This window comes from Stegodyphus dumicola, chromosome 2 (assembly GCF_044657685.1).
Source record: "Stegodyphus dumicola isolate Sdum_Otavi_A_Nest chromosome 2, ASM4465768v1".
Lineage (NCBI taxonomy): Eukaryota > Metazoa > Arthropoda > Arachnida > Araneae > Eresidae > Stegodyphus > Stegodyphus dumicola.
In genome coordinates, this window is record NC_140769.1 from 31249581 (window position 1) to 31271800 (window position 22220).

Genomic DNA, 22220 nt, shown 5'->3' on the forward strand with positions numbered 1-22220 from the left:
TCCTTCCGAGACCCATTTTGGGGTCACTCTCTCATCCAATCTTGGAAAATCTAAACTCACCTCTTGATGAGTCCAAAATTGGGAAGGAAATCTTTAAAATTATCCTTTCCTGTCCGGGGTCGATTCTGTTTGAACGCAACGATGACGTCATTTTATACGGCGGAATTTGTATAGAAATGGTCTAGAAACTAACTCAAACGCCCGTTTTGTTCAGTATATTTCAATACCCATGAGTGTCAATGCATTCTATTCCTTCCGAGACCCATTTTTTTGGACTTACTCTCTCAACCAAACTTGGAAAACATAAACTCACCTGCTGATGAGTCTAAAGTTGGGGGACAACTCTGTCCGGGATCGACTCTGTTTGAACGCAACGATGACATCATTTTATACGGTGGAATTTGTATAGAAATAGTCTAGAAATTAACTCAAACGCCCGTTTTTTCAGTATATTTCAATACCCATGAGTGTCAATGCATTCTAATCCTTCCGAGACACATTTTTTGGGGTCACTCTCTCATCCAATCTTGGAAAACCTAAACTCACCTCTTGATGGTTCCCAAATTGGGGGAGGAAATTTTGAAAAAGATCCTTTCCTGTCCGGGGTCGACTCTGTTTGAATGCAACGATGACGTAAATATCCTCCACTTTAAACAAATTCAAATCGCTCCCCAGAAAACCTTGTATGCGGATCTGCATACTTGAACAGCTCACAGTCATCTGATGCGAAAAACTGGGAAGGTTGAAAAATGTAAAGAAGAGTCCATTCTTAAAAAAAATAGTGCTGTCTTGCCAATCGAAGATCGAGTCGGCTGGGAAAGAATTTCTGAGGTCTGTAAAAAATTTCTGGCTGGCTGAGTTATTAAAAAAAACATTTTGTTAATTTTAATGATGTCTTTAGTCATCATTAAAATTAACTACATACCCTTTTTGTTTAGGATGATGTCTCACTCTTTCTAAAAATAGATCATGATTCTCCCTTTCTAAAAATAGATCATGATTCTCCCTTTCTAAAAATAGATCATGATTCTCCCTTTCTAAAAATAGACCAGGACTCATTGTTTTTCTTGGAATTCTATTTTTAGAAAGGATGAGTCATGATCTAATTTTAGAAAGGATGAGACATCATTCCCAGACAAAAGGTGGAGATCGTAATTTTTATGATGTCTAAAGACATCATAAAAATTAACAAAGAGTTTTTTTTTTTCTTAAATCTAAGCCAGAGAAAATTTTTTCCCAGCCGATCCGATTTCGTTTTTTTTTTTTACTTTCACTTTCAATTCTTCTCTTTTATATAAAAGCATTACACGTTTTTGTTCAGAACAGTGTGGGCTGTTGGAGATGTGACATCTCTCTCTCTACCCAAATCTGAGATGACCCACGATGATCTTAAGAAGAATTCTTTGAGAATCTGTTACCATTTCGGAACAATACAAAATTCTTTCTAGAAGGAATTCACAGTTATCTATTTAAACCACTCGAATTTCGACTTCCAGTCAGTCTGTGCTGGGGGATTCGACCTGAATACACACTTCTTCCTCAAAGAAACACATTCTGTATAGGCATGCTAACATATTTCTCAGCTTTTAGAAATGTTTTTTTCCAGCCGACTCGATCGACGAGACGTCAGCCAATTTTTTAAGAATGGATTCTCTAATATGTTTGGAGGATTTTCCTGTTTCGCTTTCGTCGAGTCCCTGTTGTGCACCCAATCTCTCAGAAAAATATTTTTCCATACCATCTCAAAAGGATCCTCCCAGCCGACGAGACATCAACCCATATTTTTTGATTCTAGTCTCTCAGAAAATATTTTCCATCTCCATCTCAAAAGGATCCTTCCAGTCGACATCATTCTAGGAGAAGAATGCAGCCCATTTTTGATTCCAATCTCTCAGAAAAATATTTTCCAGCCCATCTCAAAAGAATCCTCCCAGCCGACGTGATTATCTGCCCATTTTTTGATTATAATCTCTCAGGAAAATATTTTTTCCAGCCCATCTCAAAAGGATCCTCCCAGCCGACGTGATCAACAGCCCATTTTTTAATTCCAAGCTCTCAGAAAAATATTTTCCAGCCCATCTCAAACCGATCCTCCCAGCCGACGTGATCATCAGCCCATTTTTGATTCCAATCTCTTAGAAAAATATTTTTTCCATCCCATCTCAAAAGGATCCTCCCAGCCGATGGGAGATCAGCCGAAATTTTTTGATTCAAACCTCTCAGAAAAATATTTTTCATCCCATCTCAAAAAGGATCCTCCCAGCCGACGTTATCATTAGCCCATTTTTTAATTCCAATCTCTCAGAAAAAATATTTTCCAGGCCATCGCAAAACGATCCTCCCAGCCGACGTGTTCGACGTGATCATTAGCCCATTTTTTGATTCCAATCTCTCAGAAAAATATTTTTTCCAGCCCATCTCAAACTTATCCACTCAGCTGACATGATCGACGAGACATCAGCCGATTTTTTTTCTTTACATATCCGTGTGGTTTTCATGTAACGTAGGGGTAAATCTGGATCTGTAGAACGAAAATCACTTGAGTCCAAAAAAACAATAACCGTTTCGCTGGAGACCCATTTCAACGACCATGGTGTGTTGGCGAGAAGAATAGCGGAACAGTCTCTCGTAACAGAAAAAAAAAAGCTAACGATGACACACATTTCAGCGACCCCGAGATGTTGGAGACGATATCCAAGAGAAACATCACATGGAGAGGAGAATAGAAGAAGACTCTCTCGTAAGAGAAGAAAGCTGACTATCCCACACATACCTACACACGCCCATTTTTTTTAAAATCATTAAGCCTTTTGGGAAACGTATTTTCATTATTTATAGAAAAACTCATGTTTAAGATAAGAGGTCCAGGGTTCGTACACATTTCCTTAGATGAAAATTAAGGACTTTTAAGGACTGTGATAAGGTCACATAAAAGAAGAAGAGACTGAAGATTAAAATGGACAAGGATGTCTCGTGAGAATAAGCTGAAAATTATTATTTTTTTTAAATTACAAACACGTTTTCAATAGTTGTTAAAATAGTCTTTATTAAAATAATTAAATCGTTGGCAATGTTAAAAACGCAAGCTCGAGAGCCACGAATTGCTCTCGCACGTAAAATGTACAGAATTTGATTTTTGAAATAGATAGGTTTTTCTCTGCAGAATTGTATGTAGCCATTTTTTTGCGTTCAAAAAAATTTTTATGCTGTGTTTTGTTTTGAACCTGATGTCACAACCCAGGTTTTGCATAGCGATTTCGGCCACTACACCACAGCAGTAAATATTAAAAGTTAGTGGCAGTTTTTAGGGATTGTTCCTGAGAGTAAATTTAGGAACGGACTTTTTCGCCTGTGAACTTGAGTTTTATGTAAACAGTCAAGACTTTCTTCTCTTCAAGAGCGATCTAACTTTGCGTGCAAGGACAGTTCGCGTGGTGAAGCCTCTTTAGTGACAAGTGACAGTGTGTCAGAAGGGAACGCCGGAGGAAGCGTGATCTAGTGCCACAAAATAGTGAAATTTCCCGGAAGAATATCCAAGTAGTGCCAGGAGAGTCAATCGAAGGCGTCTTCAAAATTGGTGAGTACCATTTTTGTGATTTTGGAGAGGTTATGCCAGTTATTCGAGACTAGGCTTATTTTGGATATAGAGCAGGAAAAGGTTGCCTCTTAATTAGCATTTTTCTTTATATACGCTTTGTTTGTAGGCATAGGTATTATCATTAAGTGTTGTAAGGCAATTTGTGCTCAGAATTGTTAGGGAATTATTCAGTTTTGGAGATATAGACCTATTGTTGTTGTTTTTGTGTTATTGTATCCCGGGGTAGGTTATTTTTCTTTAATTTTCCATAATGGGTGAGTTTATGAGGAAATTTACTAAAGCTCTGCTATTGGAGTTAGCGGAGGAGTTTGAAACAAATGTATCTCAGGCAAATAAAGTAAGAGAAATTAGGCAGGCTCTTCTAAATGCCAAGGACTATGAAGAAGCTGAAAAAGAATACGCGGCAAGAATTTGGCCTGCGGCTGAGCAGAGAAAAGCAGAAGAAAAAGCCGAACAAGAGAGAGCAGAACGGGAACGTGAACAAGAGAGAGCAGAGCGGGAACGTGAACAAGAGAGAGCAGAACGGGAACGTGAACGGGAGCGAGTTTTTGAATTGGAAAAGTTAAAACTGATGAATGTGGTTCAGACTAATAGCATAGCTTCCACGGTTTCGAAAGTTGAACAATCTAGATAAAAAAAGGTTAATTTGAAAGATCTAGTACCGCGTTTTGAACCGAGTAATATAGATATTTCATTATTCTTTATGCTATTTGAGAAACAAGCTCAAAAAGAGAACGTTAATGAGATTGATTGGGTCTCGCAATTAATTCCTTTATTACCTTACGATGTAGCCCAGTTAATAGTGAAAGAACCAGCGGATAAAGGGGATGATTATCAGCATGTTAAGAAATTACTCATGCAGAGATTCAAGCTTAGTTCTTGGGCACTAAAAACAAAATTTGAAGAACATTCTAGAAAAAACGGAATGCTATGGGTGGATTTAGTGTATGAATTGAGAGTGTATTTAGAGAGTTGGTTGGATTCAGTAGAAGTTCAAGATTTTGAAAGTCTTAAGGAACTTATGCTCACTGAGCAAATTAAGTGGCGAATCCCTCTAGAAATAAGAGAGCACTACTTAGACAATTGGGAAGAATTTAAAACAGCTTCCATTTTAGCAGAGAAATGCGACAAGTATGAGGCTTTGCGAAGAAATACGAGGAAGTTAGAACAGAGAGCGGGGTTAAAGAAACCATTTGAGAAAGATAGAGAGCGGTATGTAAATTCTAACTGTAGTTATAATCAGAAAAGTAGTGGTCATCAAAGAATTAAATCAGAGGAGCATAGAAAAGTGGAGGTTCCTAAAAAAAGCAAGTTTTCAATGAAGCAGGTTTCGAGAAACAGCGGAAAATAAGGTGTTACCAATGTGGAAAGGACGGACATATCCGACCTAACTGTCCATCGCTGGAAAAGAATAAGGCTAATCTGGTGAATAATCTAGGAACGGAGAGTTTAGGAAAATGTTTTGAGCCGTATTTCAAGAAAGCAGTAATTAATGGGATAGAGAGAGAATATCTGAGAGATACTGGAGCTGGTATAGATCTGTGTAATAGTACTTGGATTGATACTAATGACTTATTAGGGGAAACTGTATGGGTGAAACAGCCTTTGGACACAGAATGTAAATGTTTACCTTTGGCGAAAGTCACCATTGAAGGTGATTTTGGTGTGGTCATCACAAAGGCAGCGGTTACTCCGGTAGAGTTAGATAAAGAGTACTATTTGTTAGGGAATAAAACTGCACAGTTGATTGAGGAAATTAGGGAACGAACGGTTCTTTTGAATGCTGTGGAGACTCGTAGTCAGGCGCATGCGCGCAGGAGTTTAGAGAGAGCGAGTGCAAAAGACTTAGATTCCAGATCGGAAGAAAAGAAAAAGATAGAAAATGAAAGGGCCGTCAATAATGAGCATTCGGAAGAAAGGAATTTAACCAGTAATACGGAGGAGGCAATTAAAATTGCAGACATCAATTTAGAAGAAAGGTCTATCCTTGCGGATGTTTCGCCAGCAGAATTCTTGGAAGCACAAAAAACTTGCGCTAGTTTAGCGACCCTGTGGAAGAAAGGGGAAAGTGAAAATGAAAAAGAGTTTATAATAGTCAAGGAAAGACTATTCAGAGTGGCAAGTTCTAAAAAAGGGGAAGATAAGCGTCAGCTGTGTGTGCTCTCGTTTTTAGGAAAGGGATCTTGAAGTTATGCCACGAGGAAATCTCTGGTCATTTAGGAGTAACAAAAACCAAGGATAGAGTTTTGACACACTATTTCTGGCCTAATTGCTACCAGGAAATTGAAGAATTTGTGAGGACGTGCGATATTTGTCAGCGTGTAGGTCACAATAAGGATAAAAAGAAAGCCCCTATGAAGATTGTGCCTGTTATATCAGAAGTGTTTAGTAGATTAAATATTAATGCAGTAGGACCTCTGATCCCTAGTTCGCGTGAAAATAAATACTTAATTACGTGTATTTGTGTTGCTTCCAAATATCCAGATGCCATTCCTGTACAGAATTTAAACTCTAAATGTGTGATTCAAGCCTTGATACAAATCTTTTCTAGATCAGGTTACCCTAAGGAAATTCAGTGTGATTTGGGTAGATCGTTTACCAGTGAACTTACATCTGAGTTTTTTAGCAAGTTCGGAATTAAGGTGTATCATTCTTCTGTGTGTCACCCTCAAAGCAATTCTGTTGAAAGGTTGCATTCCACCTTGAAAAGGGTATTGAAGGCTTTGTGCTTGGAAAGCGGGAAGGACTGGGAAGAATGTTTGCCATGTGCTTGGTTCGCCCTCAGAACTGTTAGCCATGAGAGCACAGGTTTTAGTCCTTGCGAGTTAGTACATGGAAAAAATTTGAGAATGCCTCAAACGATTGTGTATGAAAACTGGCTAGAGGAAGAAAGTTCAGACCCCACTGTGGTCGAGTATGTTTTAGACTTAATAAACAGATTAAAGAAGTGTCAGGAGCTGGCCGTAGAGAGGATGAAAGAGTGTCAGGAGCTGGCTGTAGAGAGGATGAAAGAGTGTCAGGAGCTGGCTGTAGAGAGGATGAAAGAGTGTCAGGAGCTGGCTGTAGAGAGGATGAAAGAGTGTCAGAGTAAAATGAAAGTCTGGTATGATCGCAACGCTGTTACGAGAAGGTTTAAGGTCGGAGATCTCGTGCTTGTTTTAGCCACGTCTAAACCACACAAAATGGCTCTGAACTGGATAGGGCCAGGTAAAGTAACTAGTGTGATTTCCGAAACCAATTATACGGTAGAGATTCCAGGTAAGCGTAGCAGTGACACCATTTATCACGTAAATTTGATGAAACCTTATTATCAGCACCCCGAGTTTGTGAATCTTGTGATAGAGGAGGTCATGGAAGATATTGAGGGAGAAGTGGATATTCCTTATCCCGTGGCTGATCCAACTCAGGTAGATTTTTGGAAAATAGTTGGAGATAGTAAGCTAGAAGAAAGAGCTTCGGCAGAAGAAATAGGAAAATTCCAAGAAGTTATAAGGAAGTATGAAGCAGTGTTTTCGTCCGACCCCGGCTGTACGTTTTTGGTTGAAATGGGTATTAAATTGTTGGATGAGACTCCGGTTAGAGTCAGGCCTTACCGAATGTCGGCGAGACAAACCGACATCCTAAAAGAGGAAATTAGGCGGTTGCTTGAGTTAGGAGTCATAGAAGTCGGGCAATCTGATTATGCTTCGCCTATGATCTGTCCCAGGTAAAGATCCTCGTCCTTAGACTACAGAAAATTAAATTCAAAAACTATGACCGAATTTTTCCCTCTTCCCAATATTGAAGAAGTGGTAGAAAAAGTCAGCGCAGCTCCATTTATCACAATCATGGATCTAACCAAAGGATACTTCCAGATACCACTCATAGAGCGTGCACGGAGGTATGCCGCATTTTTGACCCCTTTTGGATCTTTCATCCCGAAGAAAGTGATGTTTGGGCTTTTAAATGCGCCTTTCTATTTTTGTAAATTGATCGCTCAAGTTTTAGGAGGGCTGGACAATTTTGTTCTACCGTATATTGACGACATCGCAGTCTTTTCGCCGACTTGGGACAGGCATATGAAGGACTTGGATGTGATTTTAGGTCGCCTTCAGGAGGCTAAATTGACTGTTAAGCCCTCGAAATGCAAATTCGCACAAGACCATGTGAAATTTCTGGGTCATGAAGTAGGATCTGGGAAAAGGTCGCCTAGTGAGGCCAAGATTCAAGCAATCAGAGATTTTCCAATCCCCACTACTAAAACACAGATACGTAGCTACCTTGGTACTGTGGGCTACTATGCAAGGTACATAAAAGACTACGCCAGTATTGCGGCACCTTTGAAAGACGCTTTGAAGGGCAAAAACAAAAAAGAAAAAGTGATTTGGACAAAAGAGTGCGACGAGGCTTTCAATAAACTGAAGGCCAAACTAGTAAAAAGTCCGGTTTTATTTGCACCAGATTATTCTAAAGAATTTATTGTGCAGACAGATGCCAGCTTATATGGTGCGGGTATTCTGTTGTCTCAAATTCAGGATGGGGAGGAACACCGTATACTGTATCTTAGCAAAAAGTTTACTAAAGCGGAGCGAAATTATAGCACCATTGAAAGAGAACTAGCGGCCATTATTTATGGACTGAAGAAACTAAGTCATTACTTAGACGGACAGAAATTCAAGATCCAGACGGATCATAATCCGTTGACGTTTTTAAACAAAATGATGGGATCAAATTCTCGTTTGACTCGCTGGGCATTGTGTCTCCAACAGTATAACTTTGAAATTTTTCATAGACCAGGCAAATTACACGGTAATGCAGATGGCTTGAGTCGTGCCCTAGTCCAATGATTGAATATCATTAGTGGATATAAAGTAAGGTAAAAAAGTAATGAAAATGGGTGAAAATGATTTTTGTAGAGTTTTGGAATTATATTTGTGTAGATTCAAAATTGTTTGCATTGTGTGTTTCATTTTCAAAAAAATTGTTAGAATTAAATGTTTTTTCTTAAGTATTAGCATTGTGTAATATTTGAAGAAATATGCTTTTTATAAGGCACACATTAGGAGTAGTTTAAATTATTTTTGTTCTATTTGTGTGGTTATGTTATACAAAAATAAGCGCAGGGTAATGTAACTGGCTTCTCTATTATCACTTAAATGGTTACCACTTGTGTTTTGAAAGCAGTGAAATGTATTTAGAATTTTTCCTTCCATAGTCAAGAAAAATTTCTTTATGAGGGGAGGAGTTGTGATAAGGTCACATAAAAGAAGAAGAGACTGAATATTAAAATGGACAAGGATGTCTCGTGAGAATAAGCTGAAAATTATTATTTTTTTAAACTTACAAACACGTTTTCAATAGTTGTTAAAATAGTCTTTATTAAAATAATTAAATCGTTGGCAATGTTAAAAACGCAAGCTCGAGAGCCACGAATTGCTCTCGCACGTAAAATGTATAGAATTTGATTTTTGAAATAGATAGGTTTTTCTCTGCAGAATTGTATGTAGCCATTTTTTTGCGTTCAATAAAATTTTTTGCTGTGTTTTGTTTTGAACCTGATGTCACAACCCAGGTTTTGCATAGCGATTTCGGCCACTACACCACAGGACCATCAAAGAAAAAATTAAGGACCTATCAGCAAACAAAAAAAAACGAATAGAATAAAGCAATTATCCATACAACCGACTTCATGCTTGTAATTTCACTTTAAGAAATTAACAGAAAGTGTATTATGCACTATTATTATTAAATTCAATTTAATACTTAATATAAAACAATTTTGAAAATTAAACCAACTCTCTACAAGTTATGAAGTAGATAACATTAAATTAGGAACATAATTTCTTGAAAAACATGTATAAGTGTATGATTATTATTTAACTTATTTGATATTTATTTAAACACAGTCAACTACTATTATAATTACAATGTAAGAATATTTTGCAGATTAAAATAACAGATTTGTAAACATACAATTTATTTTTTGAAAGATACTAGAATAATAAATTATACAATACAAGATACAAAACATTTATGCTTTTTTTAAATCTGAAATTTTTTCAGATATTTTAATATCTAATTTATTTATGTCTATTTCCTTTTCTTTAACTATTCTTCTAAGTTCATTTGCTTTAATAAACAAATCAATATTCCTGCTGGTCTCGGCTTCATCTGCTAAAGCATCTACTTCTTCATTAATATCTTTAATGTCCCTTTGAAGAAATTTTTTCTTCTGCTTCATATAATCAATTTCTTCTTCAATAATATTTCGTTTCCTCTTTGAATTTTCAGATTTAATTAAAGATTTTTGTTCTTCTAAATACTGAATATATTTAGACCTTGCAGAAGCTCCTGCTGATCTCATTTCTTTATTAATTTCGATGTTAAGAATACCTCCAGAAAATTTTATGTAATCAAATACTGCGCGTTGGAAAATGTATGATGAGTCACTTAAATTTTCAATTTCAATTGCTTTATTTACAGAGAAGCCCTTTTCCACAGAGGCCTGTCCATGTGACAAGATAAGAATCATTTTCACTATTTTCCATACTTTTGAATAGTGAAAATCATGAAAATAAGAAGTAAGAAATGTGTCAAGAGAAAGATTTTGAGGATCAAAAGTAGAAAATTCATGTAAATTTGTCTTAACTACTTTGTCTAGAAACTCTCCAAACTGCAGCAGAATTTCATCACAATCATCTTGTAAAACACGTTTATTCCGCATTGATACCGTTAGAACTATTTTCATTTTGTTCTGGGCTTTTTCTGGACTTTTAGCCATCAATCGTGGGTCTATACAAGATGCATTTCGAATAAGAGAATAATTTATTGGACATTAAGTGTTGTACCATTGTTAATACACATTGTTGACCTTCTTGTTTCAATGCAAAACTTTCAGCTTGTGAAATGTACTTCTTGCGGCATTTATCATTCATTAACTGCTCAGCAATGAATCCCAAATAAACTTTACTTTTATCATTATAACAATTTGGATCATTAAAATTAAATTTATAAAGATTTTCCGCTTTAGTTATTTTTGAATATTCTAGTTTCAAAATTTTAAAGTGCTGAAGGCAATCATTTACAATTTTTAAGATATCTTCAGCAAAAAAGGGAATAAGGGGTTTATCACTTTGATAATATTCAAGAAAAGGCAATAATAGTTTCGACAGAGAGAGAAAAAAATTTAATTTTATAAGAAATGTTTTATCTTTAGTTGCCTCCAAAATATTTGAGAAGGATTTCGATGAATTTTTTTTAAACTTCCCCATTTCAACTTTTTTAATATACAGTAGCAAGTCATCCCATATTTCAATGGCTCTTTCAACTGCTGGGACATTTTGCAACCATCGGTAAAAGCAGAACTTCACAGGAAGCTTTTTTAAGCCAGATATACTTAAAAAATCTTCACGTCTTGCAGGAGAATCTTTAAAAATCCAATATAAGGAGGATAAGAATGATCGAATGTCCCAGCCAGTGGATGACATCCCATGCTTGAAAGCATTGTTAAGAATGTGTAAACCACATGTCCCTAATGTCAAGCACTGAATGTTATATTCCTTTGTCAAGTCCTGCTGCAATAAATCATAAAATTTCCAGTTTACTGCAGGACCATCCATTGATATTTGTAAGAGTTTTGACAAGTCTAGTTTTTCAACACATTCATAAAATTTGGATAAAAGAATTTCACTTGTTGCATGCCCTATAAATGCAGAAGTAAGGTACTGAGTTCTGACCTTATTTTCGTGATGCCAGTACCTCACATGAATATCTAGTTGCTTCTTTTGATTTGTCAGATTAAGAGTCTCATCAAATAGTAATGTAAAAAACTCAGCATTTTTACAATGCTTTAGTAACAAAGTTTTAAAATAAGGGTCAAGGCCAAAATGACAGATATAAGCACATTTCTTTTCACCACATGAAAACTGTTTTGCAGTGGAACTATCCGGGAACATTTTAGTGAATAACGGCCCAGTATCATTGCACGATTTAAAAGAATAGTGGCTTTTGATGCACTTAAAAGCCCACAATATTTCTGCATCTGTAACTTCAGATTTGAAAAGAAAAGAATTGATTTTGTTATTTTCTACACTTATTGATGTTGAATTAGCAGTTACATCTTTTCCTGAAGTAGATGGTTCTTCTAACTTGACAAAATTCATGATACTGTTAGAAGAAACTCTGCAGTTGAGAAGGGAGATATGTTTTGCACCTAAAAGGGGCATTACATGCAAGGCATTAGTAAAATTAAGTACGCATATATATATATATATATATAATAAGAAATATATATATAATAATATACTGAAAATATACATTTTTACTATATATATACTATATACAGTACAAAGTCGAGATCCGAACATCCAATATCTGGAATGATCTAAAATCCGGACCTCGAAGCAACCACCAACCAATTTTTTAGGCTTTTTTGGAGGGAAGGGGTATGCTTTACGCATGCGCATTAAATTTTTTTCCCCCTCATTAAAAAAAAAAAAAAAAAAAAAAAGGCCGGAAATCCCGATTCTTAATCTCAGTTTGGCACTAAATAAAACATTATTGAAGAAATAATTATTTTAGCATAAATTTGTGTGATTAGTAACTTGACTCCATAGCTGCGTATCTGCTTGGCATAATCTCAAACCCAAACATTTGTTGATTTTACACCAACTAATATTTTATATTCTTGATGCCGAAATCGCGAATCATTATTTATTGTATTTTGCTTTCATCACCGCATGTTTACCAACGGATGACAACTTGAGTGATGACTCATGCAGCGACGCGAAATAACGGAGTAATATCCGATTACAGATTTACGTTTAATGCGCTAAAATGTTGATAAGGGGAGATTTAACAGAAATTTCTTTCCTTATGCTAAAAATAGATTTTGTTAATGATACTCATAGGACAAACGATTATATTTAGTGCTATTTGAATTAAGAATAACTGATTTGTTATTCACATAAAGCCAGAACCAGCGCCAGAACTCGCATTGCCGCACCAGGCGACAGAATTTAGGGAAGTTAAACAGAAGTTTTACATTGCGATGACAATGCCCCAATCATCAATCAGTTAACGGATGGCGAAATCTGTAGTATGGTTCTAAATCCAGAAAATACAGCTACCGATAGTGAAGAAAGTAACAGAGATGTTACTGAAAGAGAAAAAATTTTGATTGCCAAGTTATTCGGAATTCTCGACACAGCAATTACAGGACTTGAACATAGGAACTTAATAACTGAACAAGAAATTATATGTCTATAGTATTAGTCCAAAGTATTATCAGGTTCAGTGTTTCTCCTTACTTGCTTCGGGAACATTCAATGACCTGACTCGAAACAGGGAGCTTACTAAAGCTATGTTCAATAAATGTGGGAAGTAGACAAAATGCACAGGAAGGGTATACGAAACCCTTTATTTTTCTCTCTTTACAAAGATTTCCGGACTTCGGAATACAGAAACCAACCACTTGTGGTCTGAACGTAAAAATATAAAAATATTAACTAAATTCTAACTAAACTAACTTTGGATTAATAAACAAGTGTCTACTCGAAGATTGGCCGTATATTAACAGAAAGGCCGTATGTAGTACAGAGAACTGTTAACACTACGATACGTTTAAAATTATTAAGAGGATTAAACATCTGGCCTTGAAGGCAACCAGCAACCGAGTAAAACTGCTAAGGCAAGCGGCCTGCTTCTACTAACTCCTTCCTCTCTCTCTTGCTTGGCAAAAAGCCACAACTTAAGTACTTGGCGTTCGAAGCAAATTTGCATAAATAATTTAAAGCTTTTAATTCTGGCCGGAAGTAGAAAATAAGAAGTGATAGTAAAGATTTAAAATAAAATAAACCTTAGTAAAACTTAAGATCCTTACATACTTCCCGCCAGAGTTAATTAGTTTGAAACTGAGGTTTAAAACGACCTTGTTGAAAACGTTTAGCTCTAGAATCTAACGCGAGGCCAATCTTTTACAAACAGTTCTCACTAGAAACTAGAAATTTAGGGAAAAAAATCGTTTTTTACATTATCAACTTCATGGACAATTACTTTTCATCTGTACTGCATCTAAACAGGAGCTTTTAGTTGAAATCTGGTTCCTTCCAGAGATCTGGAAGGAAAACTAGTTTAATGAAATGTTACACAATGAAATGGCAAGTAACATGAATATTTATATTTCTCTTAACATTCTTATTTCATTCATGACTTTATTTAATTCTCTCCCCGTGCTCTCTGACATGTGTTGTAAAAGAAAACACCAAACACGAATGTGTTTATGTACAAGTGTTCAACACTACCGGCTGCAATCAAAACACTAACGTGTTAAAATTCAACATAACAAGACCTCGTAACACACCTTATATTCATCTCTAAACCCTGAGGTACTATTCTGAAAGTGGCTAACTCTGAAGTGTAGCGTCAGAGAGCCTAACTACATTCATTCAACCTTTAACACATATTCACAATAATTTTCTCTTTTTACAGTCACACGAATAAGTTAAAAATTTTTGGCATTACTTTCACTTTTAACATATCACAGTATTTCTTAACGTTTAACATAACAGTTCACATTGTATATAAGAACATATTAACATGCCGTTAATTTTACGCATTTTAAAACATACATTAGTAGTACATTGTTAACTTCTATTCTTTTCCAAGCAAGTGTCAATTCTTCTACATTGAAATACTACATTTCAAGAGTCTTTCAGACTAAAACTTCTTTCTTGCCAGAATCTTCTAAATAAAATTTTATACAATAACTTTTACAATATTCAAGTATTTACACATTCCTATTATATATTAATTTTAGTTTTACTCGCGAGTAATTGAAAAACATAATACCAAAATAGGTAACAACTCATTTCTCGCCTTTTTGGCGATAAAGTTAGACCTCACATGAGGTAAAACGTCTTGAATTCTGCCACTTGCAGTAAGAATGAAAGATTAACTTAAGGTTGCAAAGAAACATAAAATTTTACTTATCTTTGTGATATTCGGACATTCTTTTTTCTGCCCAGTCCTGGAAGGTAGCAAAGATTAGCGTTTGGTTTATCTTCCTTCTTGTGCGGGCTCGCCCTTCAGTTCCTTCCTCTATGAACTTTCTTTTCCCTCCAGTTCGGTCACCCTTGAAGACCTTCTTTTTCGCCTCTGCCTGTGGTCTTGCCGTTTGATGGCAGATGCTCTTGGCGGAACCGGGACACTTCTCTCTCGTTCCTGCTTGGATCTCGTTGCTGGCTGTTCAAATTTTACTTGTTTCTTTGCCTCCGCAGCTGGTGTTCCTTCCGCAATTCGTCGACATTTGCTGCGTAGACTCCTGTCCGATGGGTAGATCTTCCGTTTGGGAGCCGGGTTATAGTTGCCGTTATTTCTTCTGCTCTCTTTGCATTCGTCGTACTTCTCTCTTTTTCATTCTGGGGGTGGTCGTGTTCTCTCTTTTCTGGTCGGTGGAACGGCTTCTTTTTCTTGTTACCTTCACTTTTCCAACGGGTAAACTTTCTTTTCAATCGCTCCTGCCTCCTAATGGCTTTACTTGTGATTGTCGCTGTTCCACCTCTGGAGCTTGTGCCTGCCGTGCAGGATCCTGCAAAAAATCTTTAAATATTTGCATTTTATTACGGTCATAGTATGGTTTTATCTGGTCAATGTTTGCGGAGCATCTTTCACCATTCCTGGCTTTTAACACCACTACAGCCTGAGTTATTTTTTCTATGACATATGGTCCTTCCAATCGTGGAAAAAATTTGGCAGTTTTATCTTCTGGTGCTGAAGAAAGTGAATGCTTAATTTTTAATACTTCATCTCCTACTTTATAAGTTATTCCTGTCGTTTCATATCATAATAGAGCTTCTGTTTTCTTTATGCTACTTCAGTGTTCTTTTTTGCTTCTTTAATTAATTTTTCTATATCACCCATTTTAAATTCCGGGGCTCTTTGTTGAACATAAAATAATTTATCTAACGGCGTTTTAATCTTTCTGCTAAAAATAACTCAGCAGGAGTTTTGCCCGTTGTATCATGTTTTGCGGTCCTAAGGGCGAAAGCTAATTCATTGACATAGTTATCCCAGCTTTTATGAAAATTTTTAACATAACTACGGATAATTTTCATTATATTTCTATTAACCCGTTCCGCTATATTTCATTGCGGCCGATACGGGAATATTTTTAAATGACGTATGCCCAGTTTTTGGCACATGTCTTCAAATATATTACTTACAAATTGAGGACCATTAACCGATACAACATTTAGGGGCGCCCTCGTATTTTAAAATATATTTATTTAAAATAGAATCAGTAACTAATTTCGCGGAGGCTCGTTTTAAGGGAACAATTTCGGTCCACTTACTAAAATGATCAACCATAACAAGGAGATACCGACTTTTATTTAACTGACTTTTTGGGAAAGGGCCCAATAAATCGATGCCAATTATTTCATTTGGAAATTCGGATTTAATACTATTTAGAAACCCGGCCGGGCGCAAATTAATATAATTAACTGCCTGACATGTTGGGCAGGACTGGACATACGCCCTTGTTAACTTTTGCAGTTCAGGAAAATAGACTGCCTCGCGTACGCGTTGGATAGTTTTTCGAATACCAGCATGAGAAGCTAAAGGGCTGTCGTGTAACTCCTGCAGGATATTTATCTAAGACTAGCTGGGATAACAGGTCGAAATTCGTTGTTGGAATTTGTAGTTTTTGTATAAAATAATAGACCATCTATTAGTTCGTAATGGGCCGCCCTATTTCTTAACGCCACAATATCTTGGTGGCTAAAATTTTCATGATCTTTTAAATACTCATAAATGTTTCTAAACTCAGGATCCTTACCGAGTTCGGTTATTACAGTTTCTCGGGAATTTATTGTACATGCTGTGAGCATTGCCACCTTTACAGCATTACCTTCTTCATCTATTTTTATTCTGGATAGGGCATCTGTTACGATATTTTCCCTTCCGGGGGTGTGCTTGATTACCAGATTATACTCTTGTAACTTGAGTGCCCATCTTATTAACCTTGGGGATAAGTTTTTCCCTGAGTACAATCTAGTTACCGCCGCATGATCAGAATACACTGTTATTCGCGCCCTTCCAAAATAGACTCGGAACTTTTGCACTGCTAACAGAACTGCAAGTGCCTCTCTCTCGGTCGCGGAATAATTTCTTTGTGTTTGATTTAAAGTTCGACTAAAAAATGCCACGGGCTGCTGATTTTGCGAAAGTACCGCTCCTGACGTATAATCCGAAGCATCCGCTGAAATTTCTAAATTTTCATCCTTTTCAGGAAATTTCAAAACCTGGGCTTGCGTTAATGATTGCTTTAATTTTTCGAAAGCACTATTGGCTTCGGCCGTCCACGAGAATCTTGCCTTTTTCCTTTTTAATTTTAACAATGGTTCAGCAATAGCTGCAAAATCTTTTATAAAAGACCTATAATATGAAAAAAGTCCTAGAAAAGAAGAGAGCTTCTTCGCCGTATTAGGCGGCGGATACTTTTGCAAAGCGATTATTTTTCATTCCTCTGTCTCGATACCTTTCTGAGATATTTTATAACCTAAGTATTTTAATTCAGGGGCTGCAAATTTGCACTTTTCGACATTAACTTTTAGACCGGCCTCATTTAATAATGAAAACACCTGTCTTAAATCCTGTACATGTTGGTCCAGATTATCACTAGTAATAATGATATCGTCTAAATAGATAAATGTGGACTTTCCAAGAACAGGCCTTAGCACAATGTCCATACATCGCTGAAATGTTGCCGGTGCCCCTGAAAGGCCAAACGGCACACGCAGGTATGCATAAGTGCCAGACTTGGTTATAAAAGCAGTCTTAGGCACGTCTTTCGGTCTAAGCCCTATTTGAAAATAACCAGTTGTTAAGTCTAAAGTCGTCATGTATTTGGTAGAAGTTATGTTCCTTAGAATTTCTTCAATAATAGGTAACGGACATACCGGATATTTAGTCATGGAGTTTAATTTACGATAGTCAATCGCAAAACGCCACCTCTTTGGATGTGTTACTGGATAGTCATTGGTTTTCTTACATAAAACAACCGGGATAGCATAACTTCTTGAGATGGGCGTTATGATCTTTTTACGTAACATATCTCTAATGTGCTACTCTATAATTTTTTCTTTATTCTTATCATACCGGTATGGTTTGTGGCGAACTGGCAGTGAATCTCCGGTGTCGATACTATGGTTAGTAACTTGAGTAAATCCTGGAATATCACTAAATAACGAAGCAAATTCACTTACCACTTGTCGGATTTTTTGTTGCTCTTCCTTAGGCATGTGGTCAAGGTTTAACATTGGAGGTTCTGTTTTCTCTTCTCGAACTGGTTTCATCGTCAGCTTAAGGGACGCTTCGTTAATATCCAGTGATGCTTCTGCCTCTGAAAGAAAATCTATTCCTAAGATGATATGTGATTGCAGATTCTTTACTATAAAAAACATAATTTTTACTTGTTCATCCTTGATACGAACGTATAGCGGTAATTTACCTATGCACTTACATCTTTCTCCCTGCGCAGATAACACTGTCGTATTATCCGAATTATATATGCGGTATTTCTGAAAATACTTCCTAAAAAAATCTTCTGCCACACAGGAACACTGCGCGCCTGTATCCAGGAGTGCGGTGGCTGGGATGTTATTCACCAACACTTCAATCTTTGGAAGAGTCAAATTTTTCACCATTACTGTATTTAACTTGAAGGAAGAGGCGTTTTCTTGGCCTTCGGATTTCCGCACCCTCCCGTCAGCAGAAATCCGTTTTAGTTTAAATCTTGTTTTTTCCTTTCCCTGCTTTTCTTCTTTTTCCACTGGCCTTCAGACCTTTTTCCTGGATTGCTATTGAACTGTCGACGTTCGCCGGCTGTTTTTGGATGCTCGGGTATCCTTGCCCACTGATTCGCTTTGCTTCCGTAGCCGTGTGCTTGACTTTGCTGTGGTCTTGGCGCACCAAATTGGTTTCGTTGTCATATTGGCGTCTTCTTTCAATGTCCGTCGTTCTTCTACTTTCAAACTGGATTGCTAGCTCAAATAACTGTTCCAGTGTAGTCGGATTCCTTAACTCAATAAAGTCTTGTACTTGGGGAAGTAACCTCGGCAAAATCACTTGAATTATCTCAGGATCCGAACGGTTTCCATACAAGAGTTTGAAGACGTGAATTTTTCTTAAAATAAAGCTTGAGAGATTTTCAATTCGTTTCTGATATCTGCTGAAAAGTTCCGTTTCTAATTTTGCACGATCCCTTACGACAGGGAAGGCTTTTAATAGGGCAGTCTTGAAATTTTCGTATGTATAGGTGGGACTTCCTGCTTGACCCAAGAGACTTCTGCCTATACATTTGAACCAATTAAGCGCTTGGCCCCTCAAAGCGCTGGTAGCTAATGTGACTTTCTGGAACTCGTGCACGGGATACATCATGAAGTGGTCCTCCAATTTTTCCAAAAAACTGGTTACCGGTGAGTTTCCATTAAATGTTGCTTCTGGTTTCATCGAAGCGCGCATGGTCTAGACAATGTAACCAAATCCTTCCAGGGCGGCAGGTGGCATTTCTGGATTCTGAGCCGCTTCTGCAGGCAGCACAGGTTCTTCTTGAAACTCGGCCATGGTTATTCTTCTTCGTCGGGTGCCACTATCAGGTTTGGTGTTCCTCCTTACTTGCTTCGGCAACATTCAATGACCTGACTCGGAACAGGGAGCTTACTAAAGCTATGTTCAATAAATGTGGGAAGTAGACAAGATGCACAGGAAGGGTGCATCTTGTCTACTTCCCACATCCGCACCAGGCGACAGAATTTAGGGAAGTTAAACAGAAGTTTTACATTGCGATGACAATGCCCCAATCATCAATCAGTTAACGGATGGCGAAATCTGTAGTATGGTTCTAAATCCAGAAAATACAGCTACCGATAGTGAAGAAAGTAACAGAGATGTTACTGAAAGAGAAAAAATTTTGATTGCCAAGTTATTCGGAATTCTCGACACAGCAATTACAGGACTTGAACATAGGAACTTAATAACTGAACAAGAAATTATATGTCTATAGTATTAGTCTAAAGTATTATCAGGTTCAGTGTTTCTCCTTACTTGCTTCGGGAACATTCAATGACCTGACTCGAAACAGGGAGCTTACTAAAGCTATGTTCAATAAATGTGGGAAGTAGACAAGATGCACAGGAAGGGTATACGAAACCCTTTATTTTTCTCTCTTTACAAAGATTTCCGGACTTCGGAATACAGAGACCAACCACTTGTGGTCTGAACGTAAAAATATAAAAATATTAACTAAATTCTAACTAAACTAACTTTGGATTAATAAACAAGTGTCTACTCGAAGATTGGCCGTATATTAACAGAAAGGCCGTATGTAGTACAGAGAACTTTTAACACTACGATACGTTTAAAATTATCAAGAGGATTTAACCTCTGGCCTTGAAGGCAACCAGCAACCGAGTAAAACTGCTAAGGCAAGCGGCCTGCTTCTACTAACTCCTTCCTCTCTCTCTTGCTTGGCAAAAAGCCACAACTTAAGTACTTGGCGTTCGCAAGACAAATTTGCATAAATAATTTAAAGCTTTTAATTCTGGCCGGAAGTAGAAAATAAGAAGTGATAGTAAAGATTTAAAATAAAATAAACGTTAGTAAAACTTAAGATCCTTACAGCATTAGCAGAGAAAACAAATCAAACAACTTACACTGAAAGAAATGTTTAATTAAGTAAGCATATAAATATTAAGCTCTTTTCTTTTGTAAATTTCGATACCCTTTAAATCATAAATTCTTCATTATTTCATAAATCACGATTTCATATTTTCAATTTTATAATTTCTACGTGCCATCTTAGTATATTTAAAATGATATAATATCCGGAAAAATCTCAAATCTGGGATCGCCGAAGCCCCAACGAGTCCTGACCTCGGACTTTGTACTGTATAAATATATATATATAATACGGAATGTATATTTTCAGTTAAACTTCTACCCAATAACTTTAGTAATTCATGAAAGTTAATTTTGCGTCTAGTTAATTCAGGAAAAGTAGTTTCAATTAGTTGTTTTCAGCTTTAAAAATATTAAAAAATTTTTAATTAGTTGTTTTCAACTAATAATTGTATCGCCATTAGCAAAAGTAAACTTTGTATATGTGCCGTTACTGCTCATCATAAAGTCGCCAAATGGCTTGTGCATAGGATTAAACCAAATACTTAATTGTCTATTGAAGCTTCAAAACTTATTTTCGAATTTCATTTTTTCTCGGCTAGCGTTACCGAATTTGGCCTTGGCGACCTAAAATCGAAATGGAGCAAACAGATTTCCCGCGAAATCGATAACAGACTCTCTGCATAAATAAACTCATAATCCCGATATCCCATATATATATGTGCAAAAGAGAATAAACTCCGTAGAAGGTGATAAAAAATTAATGTATGGCTTAATTCAAACAAACACAGAAATTAAGCTAAGCAAAACCGTATAAAAACAAATTGAAATGATAAAACGAAACTTACCTTTCATGTGAATTTTCAGCGCTGACTCTCCCATTCTAGAAATTTCAATTTGTTTCAGACAAAGACCACATTTAGCTTTATAAGGATTGTCATCCATCAATATCTAGTCTTTGTAGTCAGCTTGCTGAAGCCACAGTTTATTGAAAATGCACTTTCCAGGCATCTCGTTCCTATTGGCGTCGGAAGGGTTGTGGCCTTTCAGGTTGGAATCGTTCTAGTTTTGGTAAATATTTTCAGAATACCTCCCCCCATGTTTTTTTTTCTCGAGCACCTTCATCATCATTTTTGCCTCTTAAAGAACTTCCGGCTTCACGCTTTCGTCACATCTGCCTAAATTTATGGATAACACCTGTTTCGAAAGATTGGGTGAATTAGCCAATCAGATACCGATACTTTCGTTCTAGGGTAGCTAATTGTTTTCTTATCGTTTGCAACGCAAATCCGCCAACAGATTGGTTAAGAACCGTGTAATTTTAATTCCATATTAACGAGAAATCGCAATTCACACTTAGAATGGTAATCATTAAAAATGATAAAAAAATGTCAAATGAGCAAAATTAAGGACCGTTTATTCATTTTGACCAAAATTAAGGACTTATAAGGACCAAAATTCATTTTTGAAAAATTTAAGGACTTTTAAGGATCGTACGAACCCTGGGGGTCTCATTTAAAATGTATAGGAAAAAAAAACATACGAATCATGTCCAGTTTAGCCATCATATGACGAAATAATTTTTTTTCAAGATTACACAAAATCATAAAATATTTTACTCGAACACTATATAAATTGAAAACATTTTTGACTACCCACAGAAAAACTCGAAAATGTTTAAAAGAATACTTTGAGTCATTGTTTTAAAAACGAAATGTAAAAGCTGACTTACCTTTCATGAAAAGTATTTCTGTGTAGACGAAAGCGGGAAGAGATCTTGAAAAAACATTCTTATCCTAGAACGATGTCGGCTTTTGGGGCGCTCTGATGTTGGCTCAAGGGATAGAGTTTCCCCCAAAATCTTGAATGGGTGACATGTTCAAAATTCATAAGTCATTCCATTGGAATCTCCTCCTTTGATTAATAAATAGCTTCGAAATACGAAAAAGAAACATCCAGTTCAACT

The 22220-nt window shown here is 36.6% G+C and overlaps 1 protein-coding gene across 1 annotated transcript; it reads right to left on the reverse strand.

Annotated features, from left to right (window-relative positions):
- Positions 1–10350: 10350 nt before the first annotated feature.
- Positions 10351–21199, reverse strand: LOC146998376 (uncharacterized). Its single transcript, XM_085809743.1, has 3 exons — positions 21110–21199; positions 10868–11613; positions 10351–10369 (listed from the first exon to the last, which is right to left on the reverse strand). The coding sequence occupies exons 1-3, from the start codon at positions 21197–21199 to the stop codon at positions 10351–10353; spliced, it is 855 nt and encodes a 284-aa protein (XP_085665869.1).
- Positions 21200–22220: the final 1021 nt, after the last annotated feature.

What these genes read in the sequence shown, in the direction of transcription:
- LOC146998376 (XM_085809743.1), bottom strand. Translation starts at nt 21,199, where the DNA reads ATGGATGACAATCCTTATAAAGCTAAATGTGGTCTTTGTCTGAAACAA. An exon ending in AGTCAGCGCTGAAAATTCAC is followed by an intron (nt 11,614 to 21,109) that starts ATGAAAGGTAAG and finishes GTTACAGATGCA; the next exon opens with GAAATATTGTGGGCTTTTAA.